We start from the raw sequence: 17,731 nt of genomic DNA on the forward strand, positions 1-17,731 counted from the left end.
GAAATCATGATGCTGCCAACATCCCTCTATACCCAAGGGTCAGTGATGTCAGCGAAAGTTGGTGGAGCTGCACTGATTTCTATCCATTAAGAAGGAACTTTCTGAGATTTCCTAGAATTACTGGGGTTTAAAATAATGCCCTGAGAACCCAGCTGTAAACAGTATCCAGGCTTATTCTTAAACCATGTCCTACTAAAAGCTAGATTAAAACAAAAAAACAAACAAGAATGCTTCCATTATTTTTTAAGTAGTTGCAAAGTTCCTAACTTTGGATCATCACACTGAAAACACAGCTCCAGAGAAACATGTGCAGGACACTTCTAACAGTTCAGGAGCCATGGCAAATGCATGCAGAGGTCTACAAATTCCAGCTCAGCAAACAACTTCTTTAGGAAGCAAAATAAGTGAGCTTTACCTCTGTTGCCCCCCAAGCTTTTGGTTTGCTTTCTGGATTTACCTTCTCGCTATGTGCTTCTTCCTTCAAAATGTGATAGGTGGATCTGAAAATCAAAGCCATCAGAATGAGGATCTAAGTTTGGGGGTTTGTTGTGGTTGGTTTGTTTGGTTTGGTTTTGAACTTTAAAAAAACCAAACAACCCACACCACTTCCTGTTGGGAGGAAAAAAAATCCTTTCTTTTGCCAGGTTAAACTAGAGGTATAAAATATTTAGGGGTCCCTTTGCAGGTGAAACACATCCTAGTCCTCCTTCTAACTGTATGTGCAGAACACAAAGCCTTCTACCGCTCACACTGTGTGCAGTCTGTGCAGCCCACAGCCCAGGGCTATGCATGTCTCTCAAAGGTGCAGATCGAAACAGAGTGGAGCAAATCTGCAGAAGGGACTGAGGATCTGGTTCCAGAGTCTAAGGAGCATGGCCAGGCTGGTCTTATTCACTCTCCCCCCAAGCATGAGCCCACAGGCCCCTTTTCCAAACAGCCTCCTGCCACCCAGCCGCTTCCCTTCCTTTTGCCCATTTCTGTCCCAGCCTGCGTTTGGTAAACAATATCATGAACTTCATTCCCACTCAGTTTACAGTCAGCTGTTTTGAGTACTCTCACAGCTGCTCTTGCCAGAGCCGATGTGCATCCACACCTGCAGCAACGGCAGTTGCTGTGTGCAGTCGCAGCAGGAACCTCTCAGCCAGTTTAAAGCTTACAAGGTAGCTCCACAGCGCAGGGCAGCGAGTGCTGTACACACACTGCAGCGCAGGGCAGCGAGTGCTGTACACACACTGCAGCGCAGGGCAGCGAGTGCTGTACACACATTGCCAGGCCAGCTAAGCCTGCACCTTCCCAGAATTTGTAATTTCAAATTGTATGTTGAAGGAGCAAAGCCACTACCCCTGGAATCAATCCCTCCCTCTCTCTTCCCTTTTGCTCTTTTCCCATCACTGCCTTAATCTGGCCGGGGCCTCTTTCAGAGCAAGGTGACATGGACAGACTGCTCATCTGGCAATGCCCAAACCATGCTTGACCATTTTCACTCCACCGACCTCTCTTGCTGTCAGATTTTATAACCAGATTACTAGGGACTTGGGTTAGATTCAGACAGATTGCCTACCAGTGAAAGGCTCAATATCCCATTATCAGATTTGTGAGCCTGCCATTCCTCTTCATTTAGTATGTAATAGAAAGTGTCAGTAATGTCCCATGGACTTAGGCGTTCCAATGAGTCTTAACTATGTAAGTCATGGGCACGCATCAAGAGAAAATATGCCACAGAATCAGCTGCAAGACAACAATTTTAAAACGTTTTTTTATTTAAATATTAAATAAAACACATTGACTAATCATTTTGGTGTACACCTCTCATTTTAACAAAAGAAATAAAATGATTGTTCAGTCGTGATAAAAAATAAACTATACATCTTAATTAAACCAATCATGTAGTGTCTTTAAATACCCTATTGCATTGCAGTCTGCAGAACAGCACTGCCATCTACAAAAAAAAACCCAAAACAAACTTTTAAAATGACCTCTTTCTGCTCCAGCAATAATTCCAAAGAGGTTCTACAGCAATTGGAAAAAAACAAAAACAAAACCACAAACCAAAACCAAACCTGAAACAAACAAACAAAAAAACCCAACCCAAACAAAACTATGAAAGTAAAGTGCTTGTCATTGCTCAGGACAGGAACCAAAAGAATCTGTGGCCTTTTGATCCATGGCATTAAACAAAACAAATGCTGAAGAGGAAACTGTGTTTTAAAGTATGTGTGCTACCCCTACCAAAACTGAAGGCAAAGTTGCTGCTTTGTGATGAGCTGGCTTCTTCTTGCCCTCCACCAGCCATCCCCATGCAATCTGGGTTTTGGGTTGGGGGGGAGGCTCGTTGTTGTTTTTTTGTGTTGTTGGTTGTCTTTTTTTTTTAACCACTACAAATGAGCATGAGACTTTGGTGTTTCTCTGCTGCAAGGCACCACTCGTTTACAGAAATCCAACTCGAGCAATTTTCTCTCGTTTTGAAGCTTCCAAACCACACAGCAGCAGCAGCAAGCTGGAGATGCACCAACATAGACACACAGATCTGACGTACAGACAAAAGAGGTCATTTATGGAGAGCCACAGGCAGAGCCACATGACATCTTCAATCCTTTCTACTCCTACCGATTAACCTGGTCAATCTTTGGCTTTTTTTTTTCTTTTTTCAAACCAAACCAAACAGGTATCTGTATTATTTGCAAATGTGTAATACTGCAGGTTGCATGAAGCCAAGGTAACTTGAAGGCACCCTGTGTCACACGAGGGAGATGGGTCCTTGAAGCATTTAGACAGAATGCAGCTATTTTCTGACATTCAGATGGCAGCTTCCAGCCAAGCTGGCTCACTGTTTGCTCACCTGCTTCCCAAGTTTGCACTCCCTACCCGACTGGTTTCTGTAGGAGTGCAGTCTGTTCTCCCCTTCACGCCTGAGCCTAACTTCTGCTGATACCAATGGGAAGTCAAGCTCTGCCTCGAGAGGGGAGTGGGGTTTATACCAGAAACACAATATAAGCATATTACAAAGTATAAAAAAAATTCCTAGTGTTATGTAGTCTTCTGCTTCCTATTTATATACATATACAGCATTAAAAACCATAGGAAAAACACCTATCTAACCCAAAAACCTCAGTTTGCTAATATGCCAAAAAAACAAAGCGACCAAAAACAAACACCCAAAGATTGTGCTGTTTTACTCACTTTTAATACAGTTTTGTTCAGAAATAGCTGTACTCCTTTAGAGTAGAAATCTCTTCTAGCCTATTCCTTTTGTCTTTGTCAGTATATAATCATAACCTCAATATTGCACATTTCCCCAAGAGTCAGTTCTGTTTGGACCCTGATAATGAAATGCTTAAAAACATAATTAGCAGCAGAAATAACAATGTGCAGCACTAAGAAACACCCCTTGGGCAACTTTGTAGGCGACCTCTGGGAGGGGTTTTGAAAAAGAAAACCCTTCCCATCACCACACCAGCACTAATGCTTCCCTTCTCAGTGTCTCTGCAAGAATATGACAAAAACTTAGCATTTATAAAAAGATTCCTAAAGATTATTCAGACCAACAAAATATTTGTGTGCGTGCAGCACACACACACAGCACCCCCAAACAAACATCCCTGCAAAAGACCAGGCGTTATGCAGTTTGGGCTGTGACATCAGGGGATACATTTTCCACAGATTACACTTGCTTCTGTACTAATTAGAAGGGCTTTTTAAGCTTTTCCAGCTGATGTTATCAAGCAAGAAATTCACAGTTTTTCTCTAACGTATAAGTTATCTGGGGGGGTGGGGTGTGGAATGGGGACATTGGTTCCTTTAAATAAAATGAGTGTTAACAGGAGGAAAAAACCCCAACAAATGGCAAATGGCAATGATTCCATTTCTGTCTTCTGCAAATGCAAGATGCTGCAAGCCACTGGTTTTCTGTTTATTTTCTTTGAAAGAGGTAATCGTCTTCACAAACCCAAAAATGAATATTGTGAAAAAGGGAGGCTCTGGTCCCTTCTTTGAAAAGCCTCTCCCTGCTGTGTCACCACTACTGACAGCTGCTAATCTTGCATAACAGCACAGCTGTATTGGTCTGACTTGAGTACAGTACCAAAGAGTTCTTCCCCAACCACATCCCTCCCTGTCCCCACAAACGCCCCACCCACCTACCCCGTCATTATTTTTCCTTTAAAAAACCTCAGTTTCTATTCGTATTTGTTCAGTGCAAGAATAGTAGAAGCAAAAAGACATACATATTGCTTGTTTCATTTCTATAAAGTTGCTAGCTTTCTGAGCCAGACAGCCTCTTCACATACTTCAAAATTTATTGCTTCTGAGAGTCACTCCTCCACACGACACCAGACAGCCATGGACCCACACACGCCATGGAACAGTGGTAGAAGTTCTTCACAACGAAAGCAGCATGAGCTGAGGTTCTCATTTGACCAGGACAAACTTCCCTAGCTGGTTGGAAGTCAGGTCCTCCATCTCGCAGTCCCCATGTTGCAGAGTGACAGCATCGTAGCCTGGAGACTGCACAGAGAAACTCTGCTGCTGAGAGAAGGTGGTGCCCACTGGAGAAACGTTGCTGCTGATGTACAGGTGTGTGTCTAAAAGGTGAGCTGCTGAGGACACCGGTGACACGCTGACACCAAAGAAGTGAGGTTGGAGCAGCTGGCTGTTGCCAGCAAAGGCCAGCTCAAATGAGTTCTCTCTTTGTAGCTCTGACAACAGAAGAGAATTGGATGCTTTGTGGGTACCCATGCTATCTGAAGAGGGGATGCCATTTGCTGCAGATGTCTGAGAAGCCTGTGGACAAACCGTCTGGAGCAGCTGGTGATGCTGGAGCTGAAGCATTCTGAACGAAATCCAAAAGTGGAAGAGGTTAATTTGCGCTCCTAGGATGGGTTAACACTTTTCTTCCTCCTCTCTGGCTCTTAACCCTGACCATAACTTTCCCCTTTGTTTCCTTCCATCAAACCTCCCCTTACCCACTCAGAACAATTAGAGCAAGCTGAATGTGCCAATGTGTTTTCACTTAGCTTTTCCTCGTGCTAGAGAGGGTGATTGTCATCAGAAGGTTATCTAGTCACCATTTGGCCTGCTAATAATAGATGCTACACAGACAATGTGTGCAGATAAACCGGAAATTCCATTCTCCATGGGAATGAAGAGGTGCCACCACACATGGCATTTGAGGCCACTGGAACTGTGCCTCCTTTGTGGGCTGTAACTTTTCCAAATTACAAGGTCTCACTTCCTTGCCATGAGAAAATTACAGGAGGAGGCAGAGGACGAAAGAAATCGTTCCCAAAACCAACAAAGGAAAGCAGAGCTTGCAATGGGGCCAAGTCATGTTTTCCCCCCAGTACCAAATCGCTTCTCCATTCACCAGCCTCCAAGTATTTGGCCTCCAGATTTTTAAGTGGAAGTGCACATCCCATGGTACGTGTCAGGACAGGAAGCCACAAAGGAAGCCAAGCAGTTTATGTGCTGACACATGGTGAAGATGGAGGATAGGAATCCCCAGTGACCAAACTCCCCAGCTTCTTTTGCTGTGTTTACTCCTCCTTTGGTAAACCCAATGAACACAGCAAAACACCTCAGGGCCGGCTTCTCACCTCTGCTGTTGTAGCACCTCCTCCAAGAGGCTTCTTCCTTCTCTGCTGCTGCCACTGCTGCTGTACATGCAGGTGTTGGGCTGTGTGTGTTGGAAAGGGCTCATGGCGCTCCGTGCTGCCCGAGATGAGGAGGACTGACACACCTGCCGAGCAAAGCCTTTGATTTTATTCAAGCCGAGAAACCCCTTGGCTCGAGCGTTCTTCCGCAGCTGCTGCCTAAAAGCCTTCAAGCCTGTGGGACACGAGGAAAAGAAATGCACTTTAATCCTCCTTAGCATTTGCCTAGGAGCCTATTGTACAGATCAGCCTCTCTGGGCAGCTGCCTTCATTTGCGTGAGAACTGCGCTAGCAGAGACCGTGACTCTTCAGTTGACGTTCGCCCCTCTGCCTTGTAGTCAGAGCAAAATTTATGTAACAGAACAGGCTTTGGGACAGCTGCACCCTTGTGGACATGGACACATGCACAGCAAGGAAAAAAAGTACAGAAATCATGATGTTGTGCACTCTGTATTTTAGGAGGAAGGCGGAGCCTGTCATCCCACTCACAGCAGCAGAAATATCTTCATGGGCAGGCTGAATCAGTATCTGAGAACCTCTCATCTAGGTACCTTCCTCAGGGCACCCAATTCTCCCTCGGGAACCATGAATACAAGAGGCAGAACCGCCAGGTGGCTGGTCTTGGTCTAACACCAATTCAGGCAAGCAAGTATCCCTGTGTGCTACCCTTTTCTAGCGGCAGCTGGAACAGTGCTATCCTCCAGCAATAGAGCAAGGAAGACATTACCTTGAGTTAATGAGGTATCAGATGCTCGTCTCCCTTCTTGGAAGCTGACAGGCAGGAGAGAAGCACCGCCCATGCAGCCCTGGGCTTGTAACACTGGGGCGTCAGACTGGGAAGCTAGGAAGGACGACGTCATCCGAGCTGTGGCTGGACTCCCCGTCATTACTTGACCTGCCAAACAGCTGCTCAGGGCCACTGAGCTGTCATTTGAAGATGAAGTAAGGCAGCTGTCTGAATTAGTTCCCTCTGTGGGGCTTGCAGAAGAGGAAATGACTATACCTATGGAGGGGAAGAAAGGAGAGAAAGAGCATTCCCAAGATGAGTACAGGAAGGAACAAACATGACATCAGAGCCTTCTGCCCACCTACACTGCTGCTAATAAGCACCTATAAGCTGCAGAGGTGTCCAGCAGCTCCTGTTGTCAAAGAGCTTGATTCCAGCAACGGGTCATCAACAGGTAACCTAAGTTTGGCCTCCAGTCCAGCTGACAGGGCTTTGCAAGCAACTTAAGTGCCACCACCTCAGCTATGCTGGATCAGGCCTACAGAATTTCCTTAGCACAACAACTCTGGCACTGGATTGTTTTGTGAACAGCTTTGTTTGTTTAGTTCACAGGGTCCAGATGTGTATCCAATACACTTAGTGATGATCTTGGTTTTAAGTTTGGGCATCCTCACCTTTCCCAGTACTAGAGCAGAAACAAGCAGAGAAGGGTTAGGTTCTGCTGGTAAGAATGATCTAGAAGAAATGCAACAGTGCACTGACTCTTCCTTAAGGGCTATGCTTATTTATGGGAGGACAGAACTAGGGAGGATAAAATACAGACCTCTTTTCTGGGCCTTTCTATCCTAGTCAAAATCAATACAAACTCCCCAGGCATTTGCCAGCTATGGCACTCCTTCTCTGTCCTTTACCCCCAGCTATGGACACACTGTACCTCTCCCAGACTTACTTACATGGAGGAGCATGCTGATAGAAATGAGTGGTCACTTCAGCCAGTGTATGCCTCCTGCTAGTGTTGCTAGGGATGAGAATAGGGTGATCATATGCCTTAATTTCATCTTCCAGCTCCTTCTCCTGCCTTACTTCTTCGCTAATGGTTGTCTCCAGAAGGCTATTGGGGGAGATGGAGCGGTTCCGGAAAAGCCCGTTGAAGTTGGGATCCACAGGAAAGAATACAGGCTGCAAAACATGGCAGATCACAGATTTTGCTTATTTCTGAGTTATCTTTTAATGCCCTGTGGTATGTCTCCAGTAGATGCACTGTTTCAGATGCTACCGTGCCCAAACGCCAAGCAAAAGATTGGAGAGAGAAAACAAGAGAGTCACAACCACTCTTGTCTTGAATCGGCAGAATGCCAATGCGGGGTGGGGGACAGGAACACAGTTTAGCTGAGAACACCAACCTGTATTGTACTGTTGATGTCACAGTCCATTTCTGCCTGCAAGGATGGCTGAATCAGGCTCTGAGGCTGCTGGTAAAGCAGAGATGATCGCAGGGTTTCACTAGTAAGACTGTCCTGAGGCATCTGGAGAAAGATCGAGGCACAGAAGCCATCACATACACTGCAGTTCCACGACTTTCAGACACTAGAGGTTCAAGGAATTGCAAAGCCACCTGCCACCCTCCACCAAGCTTTCTGCACATATTCTCTACAAAAATTAACAAAGCTGGTCTTTCAATGCCAACACAAACACAAAACTCCTTCTCCTAAGTTAGGCAATTTAACTGGAAGTACAATCTGAAAGAGCACCCAGAGCACACTTTAAAAAGAATTGGGGGTGAGGAAAAGAAAAAGAATGGCAGAAAAACACACCAACTGGCTCATGGACTGCTTCTGAGGATCCTACAGGGCATGTAACAAAGAACAGTAACTGACACATGCCTAAGAGGGTGAATTTCTATGAGACACCTAATCTGGCTCATAATGGACTTGCACTGGAGGCAGACTGTTCTTTGGATACTTCTTACCTAACAGGCCATTAGTATACACTCAGCCCCCTGATGAAGAGTAGGTGGCTGTGTCCTGTCAGGGGGCATCAAAACCAGAACTGGTTTTCAGAAAACTGAGAGCTACAATCTTGTAGCTTTTCCCATAGCAAGGAGCAGAAGAAACAGACCTAACAGGGGCAGCTTTTCAGTAAATAATGACCTTGCTTACCTCAACATTGCTGATCTCAGAGCTCCTTGGCCTTTGCTGACGGCCAGTTGCTGGACGACTTGATAGCTGGCTGCTTCGATACTCCTTCAGCCGCTCCAAGAGCAGGTAATAAATCGCAGCAAAATGGTTGTAGCTGCTGTTTTGCAGAGACTAGAAGACATTGAAAGGACCCCTGAGTTACAGGTAACTCAGCACCTAAGGAGCCAAATTTCATCACTAAGGCCTCACTACAGCATACTCAATAAATAAATTAAAAACCAGAAGTGCAATGAAGATTTTACTACATTGTGACAATGAACCAAGGCTGCTCACTGAATAACATATGTATGACTGCATCACTGGCATTCTGACAGTGCTGAAGCATTTCTCACCTCAATAGTTCTCTGCCTGTCGATGCCAAGTGTTTGCATGATCCCAAGGACCTGCTCATTGTAGTCACCCAGGTTGGAGTTGTAGTTTTGCATGGAGAAGGACAAAGACTGCTGCTGTTGAAGAGATGGGTCAGCTTGCATCCACTTGTGCTGCTTTATCTGGGAAATGGTTATTCGCTTGGTTGGGTCCACAACCAACATCCGTCGGATTAGTGTTTCACAGTCTGGATGACAAAGACAAACTCATGAGAGAAGAGTAAAAATAACAGCTCAGCCCCAGGTCACTGCTAAGAAACCTTCCCAGCAACAGTGTGATGTCTATGAAAACAGGAATTAGAGGTTTCTGAGCAGCTGACGCCTGATCTGACTACCAGATATTCAAAATAGCACTACAGACATTTCACAAAAGTAACACATCACTACAGGAAATTAAGCTGTACTGGATACCAGCAGGTTTCAGATGGCCTTGCACCTTGTAGGAGAGCTAGTTCTGAGTGGAAGCAGTTCCAGTACATCCACTTAAAATGGGTAGTTTAATATAGAAACCCATCACAAAAAACTTCCTGGTCCATACATACAGAGTATTTATTTATAACTAGGAAATCAAAGCCATTCATGGCTATAATGGATAAAGGTCAGACTTCAAAAGATGGTTTTCACTTGAAGACAGAGGTACATTTGTTTGTTTTCAAATTCAAAGCAGAGAGAGGTGGTAACACTCTTGAGCTCCTTTTCCTCTCCAGACTGTTGGACTGTTCAAGGAACAGTGCTAAGGCCCACTAATTCTACTCTCCTTGACCACCTACCCACGCTGAAACACACCCCACCTGTATAATATAAGTGTCTTACAACTACACCCATCTCAGCACTGCAGGCTAGTCTCATTAAACTCCTGATTTCACTCTTTTGTGAGTGATTATTTCTCCAGGTAGTGTCAAGTAGTTTGGTAATCCACAGAGATACTCTTAAGGAAGAAAATGACAGTGTTTCAGATACGCCATAAAGCAGATCACAGAAAAGACAATGAATGCAACCAGCCCCTCAACTCTAAGTGCTGCTCTATGGAAATCACTGGACACATAAAGACAAAGTGATGCCAATTGCAAAACCAATCCCATCTGTCACTGCCTCAAGAAGGAACAGGGTAGCTATTCCTTTACCTATAGATCCTCTTCTAACATTAAGAATCTGAAAAAAGCACCTTCGGACATGAAGTAAGGGATGCGGAACCGCCCCTCCAGCACTCTCTGCCTCAAAGTTGGCAGATTGGGTCCATCGAAAGGCAGAGAACCACAGACAAGGACGTACAGCACCACGCCAAGGCTCTGTCAATAGAAACAGCACAGCAGGTGAGCAGAAAGAATGATTTTGAAAGCTCACAGATCACCACGAAGTGCAAATGCAATTTCCAAGAATGCCGAGCTCACCCATATATCAAGGTGAGGTCCTTCATACTCTTTGCCTTCAAAAACTTCAGGAGCTGCATAGGGTGGGCTTCCACACCAAGTGGAGAGGGGCTCTCCTGACTTGTAGAAGTTTCCAAAGCCAAAATCTGGAATGAAAGCAAAAGTCTGGGCTAAGAAACCACTCGATCACATGCTAATATTTCAGAAGCAGTAAAAAATGGAGAACAGATGTATTTCTTTGTTCCCTGCCTATTCATTTCAGCTGCTCTCTTTTGTCCAGAGGATAAGTTCAGAGAAGTGTCAGTACCTTTTGTTTTTAGTTACCATAAATACATTATAGGATCATCCCTCTAAGATGGAATTTGACTACAGGGCTAACGTTGTTTACAGAGTAACCCTTTATTTCTCATTACCTGCTAGCTTGATATTCATGTTAGCATCTAGAAGAAGGTTCTCTGTCTTGAGATCCCTGTGCACTATGTGGTGGCTGTGACAATATTCCACCGCTGAAAGAATCTGCCAGAATTTCTTCCGTGCTTCACTTTCACTTAAGTGCCCATTGGAGGTCAGATGATCTGCAAGACAAAACGAAAGAGGCACAGAATTTAGAAACACCTGGAGAAAATTCTTCATGATCCTGCAGGTGCTGCACTCCCTGTTTGACAACCATGGATTGTCAATCCATCAACCATGGATTTTAAATGAGAATATATATGTATGTATGTATGTGTATATGTATATAACTCAGGAATGACAATAAAGCCATGGTTTCTAAATCTAAAGAACTGTTAGCTCTGATGGTGAGAACTTACCAAACATTTCTCCATTCTTTGCAAACTCAGTAACAATGTAAAGCATATCCTTTGTCTCCATAACCTGTAAAGACACAAGAGGACATGCTTAAGAAAAATGCAAACCTCTGTAGTTTCATTCATTTTCCTAAGTGTATTCTGAAACACATCAGTTCAATTACTTATTTGCCATAGCAAATGTCAGTAAAGGCATCTAATTTTGCACCACAATGTTCTCACCAAGCAAACTGGTAATGAAAAAGATAACAAATCAGTGCTCACGCGCCTACAATATACAATGGCTTTGCATGCTATTATATATATAGGCACAGGTACACTGTATTTTGTTCTTCTCACCATTACCATGCCATTTAATCTCCACAAGATAACTGATGAGCATTTTAATAATTTCATGGACTTCCCTGAGGTTGTTTTGTTTTGCTTTGTTAATATATGCTGGTTTACAACCCATCTGATGTATTTTGAACATGCAAAGACACAGTAATTCACATAAAGTCACTCTTGTTTCAAGGCTAGCAGGCACTCAGATTCAGAGAGAGATTTGCAACTTGGACAAATCAAGAAGTAGTATCAAATATCCTGCTTCCATTTGGTGTTGTCTAGGGACATGGCAAGGCTCCCATGCAAGTGACAATGGGTTGCTGTTTGTGTAACAGCAATGCTTGATGCACGTCAACAACTGCCAATATATTGCTCAGCATTCACTTATCTATCACCAACTTATTTTGACAGTTATTTTTTTTTCCTTTGGAGGGAAAAATAAACCCCAGAACTAAAACTCAAACAACAAATGAGAAACGCTGAGCAGATTCATTTTCAGTTGCTAGGGCACATCATTCAAATGTTGCATTCAGATTATAAAACACAGTAGTTTTTTGGAACTGGGACTCTCAAGAAGCAGATACTTTGTTCTGGAAGCAGAAGGTTCAGAGCAGGTTAATGATCGGAAAAAAAAAAGCATCAACACCACTTCAAAAGCTGCAATTTGCAGGCTTCTAACATGTAACCTTTTTTCCAAGACTTTTGTCCTCCCCTCACTACAAGTACACACAGCCACGAAACAAAAATAAACAAACAGGGAGCAAAGGAAGAGAGGTTCCCAGTTTAAAAAACTGAAGGAAAGTGTTCTGGGAAAGTTGCCAGCTGGATGAAATTAAGACGCTGTGCTGAAACTAAAACAATGATGAAATAACACAAGAACACACACCCTACACTGGTATGTCATCTAATTCCATCCCTGCTTCTCAGTCTCCACCAAACAGGTAAAGCATCAGTTACAACAACAAAGAAAAGAAAACTTCACTGAAAAGAAATTATGGTCCATGACCAACATCGTTTACTCCATCCAGTGAAGTGGTTCAACTAGATGGAATTTAACCTGCTTTTCTAAAAGCTTCAAAACAGTATTTTCACCCACATCATTCCACTGAGATGAAATCAATCCAACTGTTGGCATCTTTCTGTTTAGCCCATAGTGCCTTATGGGCATCAGTGACGTCAGATGTTAACACAGAGTAATTTTTGTTATGATTGTTAATGCTGTAAGTATCAAGCACTTCATGTGTGTCAAGGCAAAAACGCCTTGCTTAAGCACCTGCCTTACTGGCTCTTTGCCCTTACATATTAATTAATTTTTCATCCCCCACTTTTTTTTTTTTAAAGCTGATGAACTCCATGGTAAGTCTGTAGCTGATAATAGTGTTTACTACTGCACACAGACTTCTAGATCTGCTTCATCTATCTATCCCCTCTCTCTTCCCTGCCCTTCTAGCCAGGCCCAGACAGTCTGCGATACCTCATCTTCTTAAATCCACATGGCACTATTTAAGATGATTAAGAGGAACTTACACCAAATGCTAATTAGATCAAATATTTAGACTTTGCAAAGCAATCCTTGCTCACTAGTCAGATGTGGTCCTGTTTTCTGAACAACACAGTAGTTTGTTCTTACTGTTAAAAACACCCATCACACAGAAACAGAACTTAAACCAAATTTCACACTGTGAAACTCTACAAGGGGAAAGGCATTTAAAATTCACTTTCAAAATTAGACAATTTGGAAAAGAACAATCAAACAGGTAATTTTTTTACATATTCTAGGACACCAACATTTACTACCTTTTTATTATCTGTTTAGAATTCCAATAATTAGATTAGATAGCAACTTAAACTTCCTACTTGATAGATTTGGTTTAATTGTCGTTGACCCTAAATCCCTTCCACTTAGGGCAAATTCAACTTTTATGCTTTCTTCTCTGCTACTCTACATGAACTTAAGTCTTCCACTTCACGAAAGCACATAAGAAGTTCTCATCCTCTAAACTGGAAAAGCAGAGGATCTAGAAAAGGCAAGTTAATTATAGAAGTTCAGATAATCAGTTCCTCAATCTGAAACAAATTTCACCCTAGTTTTAATTGTCAATTTTACAACAAATTTCGTAAAAAAGCCGTCTAATGTACCAGAATCTGAAGCAAAGAATGATAAACTACTTCAAAACATCCTCAAACACAACAGTTTAAGTGTTTTTCAAGAAGTAATTCAACATGCAATCCGTCTGCAAATAATTGATGCAAAATCATATACAAGAAATGAGCACAAGTACGTATCACCTGTGTACATTACATTTCAAAGCCACTCTCTTACCTGATAGAGCTTGATAATATGGGGATGATTCAAAAGCTTCATTATCTGAACTTCTCTATAAATTTTCTCCAGATTGCTCGGGTCTAACCTTGTTTTGTCTATTATTTTTATTGCAACCTGCAGATTAAACCAAATAATAATAATAATAAAGTAACCCCAGGTGTTACAAAATAGGTACTGCTACTGCTAACATCTCTTGAAAGAGGAAAAAAAAAAGACAACAGTCCCTGACACGCACACATACATCCCCCTCGCAAAATCCAGGTAAAGTAGCTTTTAAAGTACAGACTTGAGAAAAGTGATTCTGTTTTTCCTGAAATGCACAGAATTCACAAAGCAGAACATTGCCTTTTTCTTTTTTAACCTACGTCAAAGGATTAGACGTAAGGTAGTGAACAGAACTGCAGAAATTAACACGACAGGATTCCGTAAATCTTTTAATCCATCCCATGCCAGCGAAAAAACAGATTCCCTGTAACAGACTATTTTCAGCTGTAGCGACTGATAGAACTCTGACATGCACCATAAATACAGTTGCATGCCCACTAATAAATTAGGAAGGTAACGCTGCAAGCTAAGAATCGTCGAATCGTTTAGGTTGGAAAAGGCCTGTAAGATCTTTGAGTCCAAAGTTCTTTGTTCTTGAAGCACACATATTGAACGAAAACTATTAAAAGCATAGAAAGTCTTCAAAAGATCCTTGGTTTTGTTGGACTTTCTAGCAAACTAAGACGAAGTAACTCAATGAGCCTACCATAACACTCCAAAGTGCTCTTTTTTAATACATATATTCTCGCTCTGGCTTGATTTTACGTGAACTTGAACACACCGGGAAAACTCGAAGCTCCTATGAACAACCACATCAGCTCCCGGTGTACGGTTAACAAGGCACGACTTTAAGAAGCTCGCTGCCGCTTCTCTTCATCTCCAGCGACACTTTATTTCAGGAGGTTCGTAGAGGCAGCCCACGGCTGCCGGCCCAGCAAAGTTGCAGACCCCACATCCCTCAAACCCCCGCAGACCCGAAGCCCTGCACTCACCTGCGTTTTGGTCACCCTGTGCCTGGCCAGTTTGACCACCGCGAAGTTGCCTTTTCCCAAGGTCCTCTCGATATCGTAGAAGCCGACTCGCAGAGGCCGCTGCTGGCCTTGTCCGGCAGCGGGCACGGCGGTATACTCTGACATGATCACCATGATTTAGGCGGGTGGCGAGCCGCGCACGCCGCGCCTTAAGAGGGGAGCATCCGCACTGCCCCGGGGACGCGGGCGCTCGCACCTGCACGGAGACGGCACACTCCGTCAGACCTGGACCCGGCCGCCGGATCTCTCTCACAACTCGACGGGCTCATCCCTCCCCGTCCCTACAGCCGCGGCCGCCCCGTCCGAACCCGCAGCGGCTCCGGTCCCTCTCACCCCCGGCCGCCCGACGCCGGCTGCATGTTCGCCGCTCCGGAACCCGCGCGCGCGTCGCCGCCGCCCCGCGCGCCCCACAGCCGCCCCGCACGGCCGTTGTGCACACCGTCGAGGCAGTCGCTGAGAAGTCGTACCTGGCCGGCTGGCGGGCGGGCAGGCGGGAGCTCTCCGCGGCTGCTGGCGCCGGGCTGTGCCGCCGCCGCCGCGGTGGGGTGTGTGCGCGAGGGTGTGCGTAATGCGTGTGTGCGAGTGAGTGTGCCTGTGTGTGTGCATGCGTGCGTGCGCCGGGGGGCAGGCGGGAGCACGCGGGATGTCCCGGCCCCCCCCGCCCCCCGCTCCCCGCCGCCCCGCTCCGCCGGCCCCGCTCCACGCACACTCCGCCCTCCCTCCCGCCTCTTCCCCCCGCCCACCGCCGAAAGCCGAGCCGGGCCCATTGACGTCACTTTGACGCCAGCGAGACGCGCGCCCGGGCGCGAGGCTGGAGGAGCGCGAGACACCGGGCCGTTGCCGGGGAACGGGCGGCGCTGACGCGCGCGCTGATGGAGCCGTCGCCCGGGAGACGGAGGGGCGGTGACGTCAGGGCGGAGGGAGGAGGGGGCCGCTGGGTCTCCTGTTCCCTCCCCCCCCGCCTCGGGCTCTCTGCTGTCACGTGACGCGCCCCTTGTCCCGGCGGGGTCGCCCCCTGCCGGCGCTCACGGTGCGCGCCTCAGCCGCCGCGGCGCGGGGCCGTGGCCGCCGTTAGCCGCCCCGCGGCCGCTCCGCCGCGGCAGGGGACGTGGGGACTGGCGTGGCGCGGGTCTGCCCCCAGGCCCCGGAGCGCCCGAGGCCGCTGGCAGCGAGAAGCCCGCCTCGGGCAGGATGTGCTCGCAGCCGCGGCGCCCTGCCGAGGGCTCGGCAGAGATGTGGAGATTGCGAACGCCGCGGTAAATCCGCACGAGACGAGGCCACCGCCTCACCCAGCCCCGGTGACTTCCCCGGACCTGCTCGCTGAGGTGCCAGGCCCCTGCTAGCCACATATCGCCTACCGAGCCAGTACTCGCCCTTTGTCGGAACTTGCCGGGGTGTGGGGCCACCGACAAGGGCTGTCCCATTGGCCGCCGTGGACGTGTGGCCGCGGCCCTGCGGGGACGTTCTTACCTATGGCCAAAGCGCAAGGAGGTCTGTGGCCGACCACCTTTTGCACCGAGGCCCGCGGCGGGATACTGACCCGCTTCCCCCTGCGCAAAGCCGCTTTCCGTTCCCGTTGTTTCCATAGAGCTGTCGGGGTCTGCTGCTGACCATCTCCTCTGCAACCCGAAACTGGAGCCAACCCAACCTGGGGACAGTAACCCTCTGGGTCCACCAGCTGGGCACAGGCAGGAAGGGAAAGAATAATAAAAACTCATGTATGCAGTCCTGTGATACTTTGGCAACTTAGTCCTGTGTTCAGGTTACACCTGTGGTGCTGTCAGCTCTGGTCTGGAAGTGAGGCTTGGAAAGTTACCTTTTTGCACACCAAGACTGAAGGAGGCTCTTTAGGATTGAACCTCAGCATCCTGGAAGCACCCAGGTGGTTCTTTTCAAGGTCAGATGTGAAGGAGAAGATGCACTAATTTCAAATATGCAAAGACTTCAGCCTTCACACAGCAAGTGACTGAAATGTTTGGTCACAAATTCCAATTCAGGCTGAAAAAGAACCCTTGAATGATGCCTGTCACATCTGTTACTCAGCTTTATCTCCTGTATTAAACAGAGGCAGCATAGGTTTTTTTCAGACATGTAATTTTTCAGTCAGTATTTAGGGTCTTGACTGGAAGACTGTCTCAGTCTCAACCCCTAACCTGACCATCATGGCCAATAGTACACTGGGTAGTGACCTTCCTCTTCCACCCAGAGGCACTGTGCAAAATGGATTTGCAGACTGCTCGAAATAAGGTGATGCTCTGGGTGGAAGGGCTATAGCTCTGCTTCACACTACAGATTTTTCAAAGCAATTGGGATGACTGTTTTCAGCTGTAGTTGGTGATCTCCTTCATGTCCATGGATGACTTCTAAACGGCTCAAGAGGGACCCATTATGAGAGGAAAGCAAACTGTTTGGTAGGGTATTTTATTAATTAAAAGACAGGATGAGAAAAATATGGTGCTCTGCATAAATCAAATTACGTGATACATGAGCTGTGTGTCAGCAACACACTTGAGAGAGATCCATTGGGACACTGTAGTGGAGCAAGGAGTTCCTCGACTTACCTAGTGAATTACAGTGCTCGTGTTACCCACTGTAACATAGGTGCTAGCCCTATGGGAGGTCAGTTACACTGCAGGCTCTTTCTCCTAGAAACATGGAGAAATAACACCTGATAGTCACCCCTAAGCTTTGCTTATCTTGACCATTGCACAAAACACATGCTGGCCCTGTGTGTGTTTAACTGCCAGCAGGCAGGCTGGCGGTCTGCAAGACTCAAAAGGGTGCTGGGAGGGGGCAGCACTTTGCAGAGCTTGGTGGTCAGGAGTAGAAAAATGGGAGCTGCTTGCATAGAGGCAGTGGTGTGACCCAGGTCGTGGGACTGCTAT

The 17,731-nt window shown here is 46.1% G+C and overlaps 1 protein-coding gene across 2 annotated transcripts; it reads right to left on the reverse strand.

Annotated features, from left to right (window-relative positions):
• Window positions 1-1,742: 1,742 nt before the first annotated feature.
• Window positions 1,743-15,538, reverse strand: SIK1 (salt inducible kinase 1). Of its 2 annotated transcripts, none has more exons than XM_064152615.1 (14): window positions 15,314-15,538; window positions 14,808-15,042; window positions 13,768-13,884; window positions 11,124-11,187; window positions 10,725-10,886; window positions 10,333-10,457; window positions 10,107-10,230; window positions 8,906-9,129; window positions 8,535-8,684; window positions 7,779-7,901; window positions 7,329-7,554; window positions 6,376-6,651; window positions 5,592-5,823; window positions 1,743-4,828 (listed from the first exon to the last, which is right to left on the reverse strand). In XM_064152615.1, exons 2-14 carry the CDS (start codon window positions 14,958-14,960, stop codon window positions 4,408-4,410), a joined length of 2,397 nt encoding a protein of 798 aa, XP_064008685.1. In that variant the 5' UTR covers window positions 14,961-15,042; window positions 15,314-15,538; the 3' UTR covers window positions 1,743-4,407. The 2 variants fall into 2 exon arrangements, with proteins under 2 accessions (XP_064008685.1, XP_064008686.1); XM_064152616.1 differs by having other exon boundaries at window positions 15,286-15,538.
• Between the last annotated feature and the right edge of the window lie 2,193 nt (window positions 15,539-17,731).

Source organism: Pogoniulus pusillus, chromosome 12 (assembly GCF_015220805.1).
Source record: "Pogoniulus pusillus isolate bPogPus1 chromosome 12, bPogPus1.pri, whole genome shotgun sequence".
Lineage (NCBI taxonomy): Eukaryota > Metazoa > Chordata > Aves > Piciformes > Lybiidae > Pogoniulus > Pogoniulus pusillus.

Coding starts and splice junctions, on each gene's coding strand:
- SIK1 (XM_064152615.1), bottom strand. CDS start 14,960: ATGGTGATCATGTCAGAGTATACCGCCGTGCCCGCTGCCGGACAAGGC. Junction 7,902..8,534: donor CTGAGATCAGCAATGTTGAG/GTAAGCAAGGTC, acceptor ATCTTTCTCCAG/ATGCCTCAGGACAGTCTTAC. Junction 5,824..6,375: donor TGATACCTCATTAACTCAAG/GTAATGTCTTCC, acceptor CGTGTCCCACAG/GCTTGAAGGCTTTTAGGCAG.